The sequence below is a fragment of the Marmota flaviventris genome, chromosome 2 (assembly GCF_047511675.1).
Source record: "Marmota flaviventris isolate mMarFla1 chromosome 2, mMarFla1.hap1, whole genome shotgun sequence".
Lineage (NCBI taxonomy): Eukaryota > Metazoa > Chordata > Mammalia > Rodentia > Sciuridae > Marmota > Marmota flaviventris.
The window spans coordinates 104,379,382-104,394,352 of NC_092499.1; the positions used below are offsets into that span (position 1 = coordinate 104,379,382).

Genomic DNA, 14,971 nt, shown 5'->3' on the forward strand with positions numbered 1-14,971 from the left:
ATTTGGTGGATGATTAGATGGATCTATGAGTGAGAGAGTGAATGAATGAATGAATCCATTTGCTACATACCCAGGCTGCCCATCTGGCTTTTGCTCATAAGATCTATTAAATACTTTCCTTATATTTATCTGTAAGCCAGTGGATAAAGGTTGACGCTTCCTACTTAACATTTGTTAATTATTATAGGGTTTACCAAAGACCCTTGTTATGTCTTCTCTGAGTTATTGTCAGCCTGCTGAGGTGAAAGATACACAAGTAAGAAATACTTAGAATGCAAGAATGTCGATTTTGAATGTCTATATTTTGGGGGGACATATAATTGAGGGTGAGAAAAATAACTTTTCTCTCTGCTCATTTTGGTGTTTCATATTTGCTATAACATTATTATCACCTGGATTTTGACATAGTTTTGAAACATTTCTTTTATAAGGTTGTAGGAAAAAACCTAACAAATAAATAAATAAGTAAAACACCATTTAGATCAACGCTCCACCCAAAAAGTTAAAAAAAAAAAAAGTTACCTTGTCATTATTTAATTTTCCTCTGCTTTTCACCTTAGAGCTTAGGCGTTTTCTTTTACCCTTTCTTGGGACTAAAAAGCTTCTGGCTCTTAAGTTCCTGGAGTTCCTTGAAGTCTCCATTGTCAACTGCTTTCTGTCCCCTTCCTTGTTTAGATTTAATGGTTCCTCCTCCGAAGAGCTGAGCCCCTCTCCCTGGCCTGGCAGGCACTGAGGGGAGAGGGCTGTGGTCACACAGTAGTGGGGCTTTTGAACTCTTGTCACATGGTCACAGAAGGATAATTTTCTCTACTCCCACAGAACTGTCTCTTGGTCCCTGTTTAGACCTTTTCTCCACAGAAGGCCTCAGCCTGTTCCTTAGCACCTGGTGTTCCTCTGTTGATCAGATGATTCCTTAAATACCACCACATTCATGATGCTAGACTGCATCATGGCTCCATCACTTTGGGGCTCAGAATTAGGAGGACAAAGTGTATTACAATGGGGCTTTGAAAATATGTGTATTTATTACTAAAATATTAAAGTAACATAAAATGAAATTTAAAAATGGGTAACATACACATTTCCCTAATACCTAAGCAATTAGTTTTATTTCTACATTTCATTTGCCTTTTCAACCATTGGTAGGTTTATCCACCCATCTGTATATAATGTAGGGATAATCATAGTGCCTTTTCAGTTTTGATAATTGCTTTTAAAAGTTAATAAGTTGGGCTGGGGATGTGGCTCAAGCCGTTAGCGCGCTCACCTGGCATGAGTGCGGCCCGGGTTCGATCCTCAGCACCATATGCAAACAAAGGTGTTGTGTCTGCCGAAAACTAAAAGAAATAAATATTTTAAAAAAAGTTAATAAATAAGAAATACTTTTCCTTATTATACTTTATAATTTTTATATTTAAATTTTAAGGAGATAGACCATAATATGCTTAATCATTCTAATGTATTTTTCTTTCTTTCGCAATTCTGAAAAAATTTTGTGGTGACCCTTCTTTACGTGTACCCTTTTACTACTTAAAAAAAAAGTTCCTAAAGATAAGTTCCCAGAAATGATGTCATTGAAGAGTTTATGGTTTCAGTAAAAGTATAGCTTCACAAACAAGTTCAAAGAGAAGACTATCATATTTGGATTCCTTGTGTGGATGTTTCATTGGTTCTAAAAGGAAAAGATGTTATCTTAGTTCCTAGGAAGTCTCCAGAGTTCCTGATTTTTCCCTAACAATTGAATTCTGTAATTGCTAGTCGCTCTTTCCCATAATATTTTCCATCCTCTTAGATGCTCTCTTTTTGTTCACATGACCTAGATGTACATTTGTACCTCTCTCTTCTAGCTGGCTCACTCAACAATTTATCATCATTGCTTCTCCCCTCTTTGGTGCCTACCACAGTGCCAAATAGCAAATGAATAAATAATTTCCACTATTGAAATTGCTTTTAAAAGTAATCTCTTTTAAAAGGGAGTGATTTCTAAAATGAACCACCTACTTCTTTAACTCTTTTAAAAATATTTGTTTTTTAGTTATACATGGACAAAATATCTTTATTTTGTTTATTTATTTTTATGTGGTGCTAAGGATCAAATCCAGTGCCTCACATGTGCAAGGCAAGTATTCTGCCACTGAGCCACAGCCCCGGTCCATATTTCTTTTAACTCTTAAAGCACAACATCCTGAGTATTTAATAACTGAGCATAATTTCGTTTTTGAAACAGTTTGTTGTTTTATTTATCTTACTTCCTAGGAAAGAATCTGAGCCTCAGTATTGTGTGTTCAGGTCTAGGCTGATAATGAGAAATACGAGAATGGGAAACTGAGCACATCTTTTCTTAAACATGTTCCTGGAATTTCTGTCCCCTGATTGTTTAGTCCTTTGCAGGACAGGAATGGTTTTATCTGCTGCCACCTCTTTGCAGGAGAAGTTAGGGGGTGGACACAGTGTTTTGTTTTGTTTTTTCCTCCTTTTGCAAATTCATCCTTGTAGTTTTTATTGGTTTCCCTTGACATGTCAGCAACATTTAAAACATGATCTATGGTCTCTACAGCATTAATAAAATAGACTCTATCTCCTTGTCTCTTTCAGTTTATTCTTCATATCCTAATAAAAACTAGCCGGAGGGAATCTGATAACAGATTATAGTTGTAGCCAAGTTTTCCATGGCTTTTGGCTTAGATCAGGCTCTTAAACACAATGAACATTAAACCCTTAAGCTTTTGCATGTCTGAAAAAGGTTGAAGGTCCTGTACTTTGTGAGGCCTGCAAAAAAGCCAGATTTTTTCATGAAATCTCTTTTTGTTTTGATGCTGGGGATTGGACCCAGGGCCTCCTGTATGATGAACGGGTATTCTGCTACTGAGCTACTCCCCCTACCCCTTGCACAGAAGTATTTTTTAATATTTCACATTTTGTTAAATAACACCAAGCCTCTATAAGGAATATGCAAAAGGAGGAATTTTAAAATTTAGGAAATAATGAAATGGTTAAAGGAAGAAATAGTAGGGTTTAATTTTTGTTTTTTAGCCAAATTAGTTATTCTTAATTGAATTAATTGTTCTGAAAATTTAAAACTCAAGTTATAAAAGTGATCATAGAGCAAGTTTTGGGACACTGCTTTGTCTATGAATGCCTTGCCTTCCATCCTGGGGGTAGTAGGTTAACATGCAACATCTCAGTGCCACAGCAGTGGTGTTTTCCACTGTTGAGAGGTCGTTCTTTGATGGAGCCTGCAGTTCTGAAAGATGCACCTAAATTCATAAGTCTTGTGGTGTCTTATTCCTGGCATGTGCCAATGTACTTCAGTATTTCTGAAATATTCTGGTTAATGTATCAATCTGGGATATTTGTGCTCGGAAATGAGGTCTCTAATTGGGCACCATGGTGCATGCCTGTAATTACAATGACTTGGGAGGCTGAGGATTGCAAGTTTGAAAGCAGCCTCAGCAACTTAGCGAGATTGTCTTAAAAAGACTGGATGCAGCGGTTTAGTGCCTCTGAGTTCAATCCCTAGTACCCAAACAAACAAAACTCTAAAACAACAACACCAAAAAGAAATGAGTTCTCTAAAATAGCTATAACTTCTTTTGCTGTGACATATTACTGTACATTCTGTAAGTCTTAATTAAAAAAAACTAAAACTTATGATGGTTCTCACCAGCTATGTTGTACTTTCTAGATCATCCTTCCAGAGCAAAAGTTCTGAGGATTTTTCTGTCAGCTACCATTGTGATATGAAACCTCTTATTTACCCCTGCAATGACCATTGGCCAGAGATAGGGCCCTGATCTAACTTCTGGGAAGCATTTGTGCAGAAGAGAATCTAGACCAGTGTTTTCCTTATTTATTTATTTATTTATTTATTTTGTGTGTGTGTGTGTGTGTGTGTGTGTGTGTGTGTGTGTGTATGTATAGGTGGCAAGTGATATAAAGCTTTCTGTGGGCAAAAAAGTTGCTGCCTGGACATTTTGGCACCTCTCAGTAGTTTGCTGTTGGGCTGGCGACTTGTGCCAGGCCATGCTTCCTTTTCCGCCCAGCTTTCCTTCCTTCCTTGTCTTTCAGGCTCTGGTCATGTTTCTTTGTTTTGGTTTAAAAGGTAGACCTCCTTACTGGCCAAACAGAGCTCTGTTTTGTCTGCCCTTCACAGGGAGATTCATTGTGCCATTGTTGGATCCTTGACCTTCCTGAGCGTGTGGTTTGTGGTCAGGTCTGTGGTCACTGAGTGGTAAAGAGAAAGGATGTTGGAATTCAATCCGGGTCACAGTCTAGGCTCTGCTGCTTACAAACTGTGCCATCCTAAGCATGTTAGCACCTCAGAACTCCAGTTTGATTTAAAAAAAAAAAATTTTTTTGTAGTTGTAAATGGACAGCATGCCTTTATTTTATTTGTTTCATTTTTATGTGTTGCTAAGGATTGAACCCAGTGCCTCAGACATGCTAGGCAAGTGCTCTGCCACTGAGCCTCAGCCCAACTCGATTTGTTTTTAATTTATAAATGAGAATAATATTCATTTCTTGAATACTCCTCTTTTAATTTTTGGAAATGCCTAGCACAGTTCTTTCTTTTCTGTTTTTTTTTTCCTAAATATTTTTTCGTTGTAGATAGACACAATACTTTTATTTTATTTATTTTTATGTGGTGCTGAGGATTTGAACCCAGTGCCTCACTCATGCTAGGCAAGTGCTGTACCGCTGAGCTACAGCCCCAGCCCCCAGCACAGTTCTTGTATGCAATAAGTACAAAATGCAGTCTACTTTTTTAGGTCCCCCTTCCTCCCTCAAGCACATATGTACACACTGTACGCACTGGGTTTTAATCTGCAGGCTACTTGTCACATATGGAACTAGTCTTAATGCGTAAAGTTTTAAAAAGCACTGATTCTAAATAGCCAAAATTTTCCTTCGTTTTTTGATTAGAGCCTACAGAGAGGCTTGTTCATCTCTAATGGATGTTCACTTGTGTCTTAAAGTTTATGCATTTTTTTTTTCTCCTTGATACAACTAACCCCTGGGGTAATAGAGTGAAGTTTTTGAAACTTCATGTTCTTTTGGTCTCTACTCTGGAAAACCTCAAGTGCCACTATGTGATATGGCAAGGTGTAATCTGATTGGATCTTTGCAGCACAGTCCACTTAAGCAACAGCCCCAGCCACAGATAACAGCAAGTCGGTGTAGAATGGACATAAAAACCTCAGTTCTTGACATGCATTGGCAGCAGTAAACAAAAGGCAACGAGAAACAGATATATCCTGGAAACGATAAGTGTGGGAAGAGGAACTGCCTTATCATCAAAACAATGGAGAAATGTGTGAGAGTAAAAGCAGGAAATGTGGTTCAGAATCACAAGGGCTGCTCTGAAGACTCCGGCAGGAGGCTCCAGGAAGCCCTTACAGGGTAACCAGTAGTAGCAGCAACTGCAGGGAGGGTCCCTGTTATGGAGGGGCAGGGCAGGGAGAGTCAGGCGTCTCTTTGACAAATATCAAAGAGACATCATCAAGGACAGGATAAATTTTCATGGAAGCTCTGTGTTTGGTGCTTTTGAAGAGCCAGAGCTGCTTTCTACACCTGGAAGAGTTTATTGACTTTGCATCTGAGTTTATCAATGGTGGCTGGTTAGATTCCTGAGGGGCTAAGTCTTGGTTTACACAATTCACTCCATCTTGGGATTGCTCTAGTTCAGTGGATATGTATGACCTAGAGAAAAGGAAAGAGATTTTGTTGTCAGTTGTAGTTAAATTGATTTAAATGATTTTATCCCCTTAGCAGCAGCATGCTTCCTGAGCTAATTATCCCAGAGGCCTTGGGTCCCCAGGTGGCAGCCGATGCTCTGAGTCCCAGGAGCTCTAAGGGAATAGGATATATTCTTATTCAGAAACCACAAATGAAAGAATAAACTTGTTTATAATTCTGGCATCTCCAGACTCCTGCTGTACTTCGGGTGTTAATTTGTTTATACCCAGAATAGACAGATGCTCCTAATAGCCTTGATCCTTGCATCAAAATTATAAGGAATCAGATTCATATCCTTTCAAGAAGCCAACAATGTACCAGGGGACATAAGAAAAATGATCACAATAGGTAGAATGCAAGGTGACAAGAGTCGAGTGCTATCAGAGGGAGAGTGGGAGTGAGATGGGTGTTCAGGAGAGGTGTGCAAACAAGAACTCTTGAAGGCAGTCATGTGACATCTGAGCCTTCAAAGACTTTCCGAAGGGCAGAGGAAGACAGAACTGAGAGGGAAGAAGGTAGCTCCAGAGGATGCTACGTGGATCTTATAGAGACAGCAGGTGAGAGACTGATTTGGGGGAAGAGATGCATGGCTATTGAAGGCCCCTGTGCAAGAGATAATGAGGGCCTAACTTGGGGAGGCAAAGGGGAGGATCTAAGATATTACAGGACTAACTTTTTGGTTATGAGGGACAAGGATGAGAGAAAAGCTAAAGGTGTTGTCTAGTTCTTAAGCTGGGTACCATACACAAAAATGATGAAAAATAGAAGTGGAAAGGAAGGAACACGATGGATTCACTGAAAACTGCAATCCTATTGAATCTGGGTTTCCTGGGGGTATTCCAGATGGGTGCCTCTAGAGGATGTGTTAATGTAGGAATGAACTCAGAGGAGGAGTGGAGGTAAAAGATTTGGAGTCATTTTTGTAGAATTAATAGTTGGGAAAAAAATTGATGAACTTGTTAAAGGAGGAGAGTAAAGAATGCAGAGTTGCATTCCTGGGGATCATCTTAGCTTTTGGAAAGAGGGAGACAAAAGCCAGAAAAGATCTTCACAGAAAAAGTGGCCTTGGGAAAGGATCCAGGAGGGTGTAGAAAGAGGAGACTCTTACGGAGATGGCAGAGAGGTTAATAAGAGGAAAGGCCACTGGATGTAGTGATTCGTGGGTCATGATGACCTTGGAGGTGGCTATCTTAGTAAAAGAGGGACAAAAGCCATACAGCAGGAGATCAGGAAACAAATGAGTGGTCGTGAAGTCGAGGCACTGAGCAGAAATTATGCTTTCAAAAAGTTTGGTAGTAAAGTTTTGTGGCTAGCCAAGATTCAAGTAAATAGAAAAGAACAAAATGGCAGAAAGAAAAGATAACAGATGGAGTAGAGACTTGGAGTAAGCTGGTAGGGAACAGATGCTTCTCCAGGAAGTGGCTTTGGGTGGGGAGATGCCTGGCATGCAGAGAAGAGTTGAGATGGGGGGAAGCTGAGCATTTTCATGTTCCATAAGGGCAAGCCCTGAGCTGGAGGAACACCAAGGAGTCCAGGACAAAGTCATTGAAGTAAAAGGAAGGCTGATCCTTTTCAGGCCACACTTGGGCCTGGGTGATGTGCTTCATAGTGGAACTTGATGCCCCAGTTTTGTGACTTTCTTTGTGAACTGTAGCAATGTAGCAGGAGAAAATGTGAAAGTTGTGCTCCACTCAGATGGGCAAAAGAAATGACAAAATCTAGGATGAATTCATCCCAAATTCTAGGCATGTAGATGAAGGGTTTGGCCACTCTCAGGGCTCAGCAGGTACGAAGCAGATGAGGCCAGCAGGTCAGCCTGGCCCGCTGCAGCAGGCGCATGAAGGGCCACAACAAGGACAGCAGGCCATCCTGCAGAAGTGAAATGAGAGGCACAACCAGACATGTCCCCTCAAAGCAGTGACATCAACTTTTTTCCCTCATATTAAATCTCAAAGAGTTAGGCCAGAGGAATCAAAGGGAATGATGGCCTCTGAGGTACAGAGGAAGAGACAGAAGTAGTCTCCATAGGTGTGCAGTATGAGGAAGGAGGGAGCAAACAGGACAGGTGAGGTGGCCGTATACCTGGTGGCTGCCTGGAGGAGACATACCGGTCCACTCCACAAAGATGTCTGCTCTTCACCTCCCTTCTTCCCATATCCTCCCTTTAGGAGCTCCTCCAGGCAAAACAGGATCTTCAAGATCTGCTGATCGCCAAGGAGGAGCAGGAAGACCTCTTGAGAAAGCGGGAGCGTGAACTCACGGCCCTCAAGGGTGCTCTGAAAGAAGAGGTTTCCAGCCATGACCAGGAGATGGACAAGCTGAAGGAACAATATGATGCCGAGCTGCAGGCCCTGAGGGAGAGTGTGGAGGAGGCCACAAAGGTGAGTCGGCCGCACTCACCTGTGGACTATAGGGGATGGGATGGGGTCACAGAGTCTGGCATGGAGACAGATAACTGTGTGACTTTGTTAAGGAGCAGAACGGAAACAATTTCCAGATTTCTGGTACATTTGTCAGCTTAGTGTCACTGTGATCAAAATACCCAACGAGAACATCTTCAAGGAGGAAAACGTTATTTTGACTCCTAATTCTAGAGGTCTAATCTATGGTCAGCTGATTCTATTGCTGGGCCAGGATGAGGCAGCACATCATGGGGAAAGGGCAGAGTGAAGGAGGACTGTTCCCTTCATGGCTGACCAGGAAGCAGAGAGAGGGGAAGGGGATACAGGGGAGATGCACCTTTCCAGGGCACACACCCCCAGTGACCCACCTCCTCTAGCCAGGTCCCATTTACCACCCAGTTACTCCATTCAAACTGGGAAGGACTGCTGACATCACAGCTCTCATAATCCAGTCGTTTCACATATGAATATTCCTGTATCAACATGGGAACCTTTGGAGGACACCTCACATCTAAATAATACCATCTGGAATCTTTTGCCCCTGCCTTATCCTGTTCCTTTGGACTTTGTACAGCCTTTTGTTAAACCATTCAGGGTTTTTTTTTTTTTTTTTTCCCTTCAGAAAAGTTACAGGAGGGTTAATTGGCTGAATTGTCCAAGCCCTTCCAAGATAATTTTTCTCTTAATTGAATTTTTGGCTCCTACAAATAGATTCTAAATTATGTCAAAGTCTGTTGGTGCAGGATTCATATTGGCTGTTGAAGAGAAAAACAGCATTTTCAAGGGGGAAAACTCTTTGAAATATCATGCCATCTTTAGGGAAAGAGGGGAATTATAGAATATGAAATTTTGAGTCTTTCTAACATATAAGTTAAAGACGCTGAAGAAAGAACTCTTGGTGTTGTTTATCCTGTGAAGATTACAGTGACAGCTCAGAGTTAGGAGGCCCTCTCTCCCCAGCCCCATGGTGATTCACTGATTTTCAATTATGTCATGGTAATTGCAAATGACAAGAAGTGAAAGATGGTTTTGTTTGTTATAACAATAAAAAGTCTGGGAAATAGTCTGTTTGGGGTTATTATAACTTTGAGATAGTTTTTAAAAAGCCCCTTGTTGATTTGCTTATCTTAGGTTTTTTTTTTTTTTTGAGATTTGATTTGAGGGGAAAAGAAGCAAAACGGATTTCAGTGTCATTGCTTTGGGGAGGACATGTGGCAATAGCCTGGTGTCCTTACTGTTGACCTTTTTCAGGGATACGCCCATAGGCTCCTGAGTAAGATGATTCTCCTTGGGGCACATTGTTTCTTTATCACCCTTTGATCCTGTATCAAAGACGAATTAACATGTTATATTCTATGTGGCTCATTTAAAGATTGTTGAGAACAGTGTATGGGAATGTGTGTGTAGCCATTTGATTGGGACGAAAGTCAAACTTGTGGCACATGTAGAAAGGATTTTTTTTTTTTTTTTTTGGAAGCTGCTAGGTCTTCTCTCATAGGCATGTGAGTGGGCAAGGAGACATGGCAGGTGAAGGAGGACACCTTTATTGTATGGAATTGGGATCACTGGTAGAGACTTGGGCTCTTCATTTTGACCTTTCAGAGGTCTGCATTGTGTGTTATCTCAAAGTATTTTTATTATTCCAATTCAAGAGAGGTGACTGTATTGACACACATCTGTCTGTGAAAGAAATAACAGGTGAGTTAGCTTAAATGTGTGTCGTTGGCAGAGAATGCAGAGTTTCTAAGCATTAGAAGCTAACTCTTAGTACCCAAAGAGTGCCCTCAAAGTCTCTTTGCCCCAGGTCATTTTCTGCACTGCTGCCAGCATCAGAGACAACCTGATCGTGTCAGCCCTTGCTTTGGTAACTTGCTTGCTTCCCATTGTCCCAGACTTAAGCTCAAAATGTTAGCTGGGTAGATAATAGAAGTCCCTTTCTTCCTAATCCCATCACTAGAAGACTCCGTGTTCCTTTTGTACTTTTACCGCTTTGCACATCTCCACTTTTCCACCTGACAAACCTGTTCTCATCCTGCAAAACCCTCCCCAGTTGTCCTCTCCCCATGAGCATGCCTTGATTCATCCTCTCCCTTCAGCGCAGTTGGTTGCACCTTCCTTGGGGTTTCTTTTGAACCCTGGCCATTCAGGGTTTGTATCCTACCCTGTTGTAATGTATCCTCTTGCCTGCCTTTTCCCTTAGTCTGAACTTCTTACTTCTTAAGCATAGGGATACTTTTATCTGTTCTTTTTGGAGTGACAAATTCAAGTGCTTCTGGGGCCAGACAGGGAGCATAAATGAGTAAAGCAAGCCGGGTGTGTTGGTGCACTCCTATAATCCTAGTGACTTGGGAAGCTGAGGCAGGAGGATAGCAAATTTGAGATCAGCCTCAGCAATTTAGGCCCTCTCTTAAAAAACAAAAAAGTGGGGGAATTAGAGCTGGGCATGTGACTCAGTGGTTAAGCACCCCTGGATTCAGTCTCTAGTACTAAATAAGTAAATGAAACTCTGAGTGTGTCATTGAGGGGACAGTAGATTATGGTGGGGACTGTGGCAAGTTGGAGAGTATGTCCTTTGCTGTCAGGATCAGTAGCTTCTCTGCTGTAGCTGTGAAAGTCACCAGTGAAGGAATGCTGAGCCCATGTTGATGGATCTTTCAAGTTTTAAGAAATATGACACATCTGGATGTTGATGTGAGATTTCCTGACTTTTAAGCATTGCTGGGGAAAAAAAAATCACATAGACCAAACATACCCCATTGGCAGGTCATCAGTCTGTGATCCTAGCCCCATGAGCTCAGCACGGTGCGGGGCACACAGCCACATTCGTGCAGTGTCTGATAATTGAAAGTTGGTAGAGGCAGATTCCCCTCCTAACTGGGTTTTGAGTCCTGGCCAAGTGGTTTCTGTTAGATTTTTTTTCCAGTGGAAATGTGGGAAGTTTCTTAGAGAACTCTGCTATTCTGTGGCTGGCTTTCGAGTTTCCCTGCAGTTTCTTAAAGAAGATCATGTTTGTATTTTATTGGTAGCTTTTGCTTCTAAAGGTGGCTGCTGAACAGATGTGATGGAATCATGTTTTAGGGAGGGAAAAAAAGTGTAAAAATTTTAGTAGACAGAAGCTGTCTGTTTGTTATGATATTTACATGGCAATTTTGTAGGATAGAATTGTGAGTTTTCTAGTAAACATTTGGAGGAAAAGGAATTAAGTATAGTTGTTTAATCTGGTAAAGAGTGTTTTTAAAATTTGTTCAGCCTTTATGCTGCCTTCGGGGAAGGACTTATCCTTCTGGGACTAAAAGTTGCCTTTTCTTTTATGAATCATACTGCATTAAGATGTTCACTTCCTTGGTAGGTCTTCGGAGATAGCCCAACCTCCTCTCATCAGTTTTCCTAACTTTTGCCACTGCTCCAAGCCAAGACCAACACAGGGCTATTTTATTATTATCAAATAACAAGTACTCTATCCTGGCCTGAGCTTGGGCACTAATAGTTTTAAATTACCAGAACATTTGGTGAAAACTGTCAAATTATAATAAGACCATTTTATAGGTATTCCAAACAGATAACCTGTAATAGTTTTTGGTAGACTCAAACAGCATACCTCTTTTTTTTTTTGGTGGTGCTGGGGATTGAATTTAGGGCCCTATGCATATGAGACAAACAATCTACTGACTGAGCTATACGCCCAGCCCCCACAGTCATACCTTTTAAAGAACAGAGAGGTTGCTCAACAGGCAAGAATTAATGAATGCTTCGGTTATGTGGGACTTCCTAGCTCAGCAAAATTGAATTGGACCTCACCAGTAGAGCAGTGATGGAGAATAGGACTTCGTAGTCCACTAGGAAGGGGATTCTATTAAACATTTTTTTAAATGGCTGTTCAACATATTGGCATCTTATTTCCTAATATACTTTTTTGTTTTTTCTGTTCTGTGTCCTTAATGCTTTTTCCAATTTCATAAAGGAAATGTCCTCTTTCCTTTTGGGTTTGTGGCAGTGATTGGACCCATGGGAGAAGAAGGAGGGGATGGGGTGGGAGTGGCTGCCATCTGGGAGTAGAATGAAGACGGTTCACCACTGTTGGCTTCTCTTTCTCATCCCTGACACTTCTTCTTGCCATCCCTTGTGCAAAGGGAATCACAGGCAGTATAGTTGCTTGAGTTTTCATGGAGAGTAGACTCAGCTCAAATCCAAGTCCCTCAAGAACTTTTCTGTTTACTTCTTGGATTTTAGTTTCCAGAGCCCTGGAGTTGTTGGAAATTTCAATCTTCGTTTTGTCCCTCCTGCTGTGCTGGGAACTGTCCTCATTTTCCACTTGGCATCCCCACGGGGCTTGGCACTTGATGGATTGTTAGGAAGGGCTGGGATTGGAAGGATGAGAAGACAAAAGGGGAGATACCTGTGGAGTCCCCAACAACCCCTAGATGAAACATTAGTTCTGGGTTCTTGTTTATGAAGTAAACATTTCTCAGCAAAGTAAATCTTGACAGTTAGAGGTAATATCATAATGTTAATGGTGGTTTTGGAAAGACTCATTTTGCATCTAAAAGCTTCAGGTACTTTGAGGATGATAAAAAATATACTTTTACATCTGGAAATATGATTTTAGAGTCAGTAGGCATTTTCAGAATGCCTGCCACACAGCAGTTAGGCAACAAACATCTCCTAAGAGGGTGGACCAGGGGGAGGAGGAGGGAGGATAAAGATGCATGAGATACTCTCATCACTTTTCAGTTTTCTGATTGTATTTTAAAATTATTTTTGGTGCATTATAATCGGACATAATAGTGAGCTCATATTTTTAAATACTGCATTGACATGTTGATTGACTGAGCAACAGCCAGGTGCAGGAGATGATGCTATACTCTGTGAGGACATGAAGGTAAACTGGATGGCACCCAGCCATCCAGGAGATGGGAGGTGAGATGAGGAACATGGGAGTTGATGACAGGAAAGAGTGATCGCCCCAAGTGAGGTGGAGATGAAGCGCTGTAGGAGACCCACGGCCTGTGCTTGGGAAGAGAGGTGGTGGCCATCAGGAAGACCTCTTGGACAGGGTGGAGTTTGAGTTGGACTTTGAGGGCCACTTGCACAGAGGGGCCATGGAGGCCGTGGGCATGCTGGGCATTGAGCAGAGCATGAGCAACATCTTGTCGGTAGGGAAGTGAGAAGTGTCTGGGCTGGGCCTCACAGGAGAATGAAGTTGTGGTTGTTATAGATAAAGAGATTTAAGAGGCAGGAACCCAGGTCCAATAAATGGTCTATGTGTGGATCCTAATTCAAACAAAACAACTGTAAAAAAAAAAAAAATCACTGGGAACATTTAAACACTGTCCTGTATTAACAACAGTAAGAAATTATTTCAGTAATTGCTTTAGGGGTGGTAGTAATGTTAAGAGTCTGTGTCTTTTATAGAAACATTAAAATATTTATGGATGAAATGATAAGCTGTGTGGGATTTTTGGGGGGCAATTGAGTGGGTGTGGATAGAAGATCAGCCATGTGTTGGTGCTAAAGCTGGCTGATGGGTGTATAAGAGTCAATTACATTATCCTCTACATTTTCTATATTTATATTTCTGTAATAAACACCCATGTTTCTATGTTTTAAAGAACAACCAAAAAAGTCAAGGTAGAAAGATGGGGTGGGGTGAGATTGTGGAGACTATTTTTAGGTGGTCATCAGTGAGGCAGCAATAGTCGATAGTGCTATCGATAGTGCTATCGACAGGGACATTACTTTGTAGTGGTGTGAGCTGGAGGAGAGAGCCCGACAGCTAGAGGGTGGTTAGAGGAAAGGAGTGAGGAGGAATAGGTGCAGGTGGGGGCTGAGAACAGGTTGGCTTGATTCAAGAGGGCCCTTGCAACAGCTTTGTGTAAGGTGAGGGAGAAATTAGGGACAAAGCTGACCCAAAGAGTGTTGCCTCCGGGTGCTAGACAGGGGCCTTACTGGGACTGGGGAAGCTGATGTATTTGTCTCGAGTTTGTGTGCGTGTGTGTGCGCGCGCGCGTGTGTGTGTGTGTGTGTGTGCGCGCGTGTGTACATAGTTGGTGAGAGACAGGTTTCCTCTCCACCTGGAAGTCACTGGGGGAGCAGTGAGCAAGTCCATATGGGTGGAGGATCTTGGCAGGGACTATGACAATAGAGAGAGCAGGGGTTCAGGACAGCATGAGGAAAGAGGACACAGACAGCCCTAAAGACGAGCAGCTGAGTCCAGTGATGGAACACATGGGGAAGAATGTTTTATTTGGTTTAATAAACCATCTATTTGAGGAATTTCTAAAAGCAATCTATTTTTGCATTATATAGTTATATAATGAGACTTTATACTTTTAATATTGTCTGTTCTTCATATTATAAATTTTTTTCTAAGGTTACATGTTCTATAAATGTTCTACAAATTATTTTATGAAATTTCAAATCCAGTATATTGAAATTTTCCCCTCCAATTTTGGCTGTTTTTCTTCACTAACCAATTTGGAAATGTCACTCCATTTTATAGACATTCTATGTCACTTGTAGATTTCCCTTTCCTACCCGTCCTGAACAGTTTCTTTCAAAGCATAAGGTCAGCAGAGGGTCACGTGGGAAAACCAGTGCTAATCTCGGGATCAATGGAACTGCCTCCCTTAAGACACGGCTAATTCAGTGTAAAATCTCATTTCTGTCTTCTCCAAGGGAGCCAGGTTAGCCAAGGAAACTGTAAAATTCATTTCCTCAGCATTTTAACTTCAAATAATCAGCTTACCCTGAATGACAGCTCCTGGGAGCTGGAGAAGCAGTGGGATTTGCAGTCAGGTGCACAGGAGAAGGAAGATGCCTCTCACAGATGCCAG

The 14,971-nt window shown here is 41.5% G+C and overlaps 1 protein-coding gene across 2 annotated transcripts in view; it reads left to right on the forward strand.

Moving 5' to 3' along the window:
• Cgnl1 (cingulin like 1) overlaps positions 1 to 14,971 on the forward strand; it is a 155,869-nt gene that overhangs the window by 67,727 nt on the left and 73,171 nt on the right. Inside the window, exon 8 of one of the 2 annotated variants that reach the window (XM_027925993.2) lies at positions 7,905 to 8,117. The exons of the other annotated variant lie outside the window; for it this stretch is intronic. Coding sequence (XP_027781794.2) covers positions 7,905 to 8,117 — 213 coding nt within the window. The remainder of the gene's footprint in view (positions 1 to 7,904; positions 8,118 to 14,971) is intronic. 2 annotated transcript variants of the gene reach the window in all.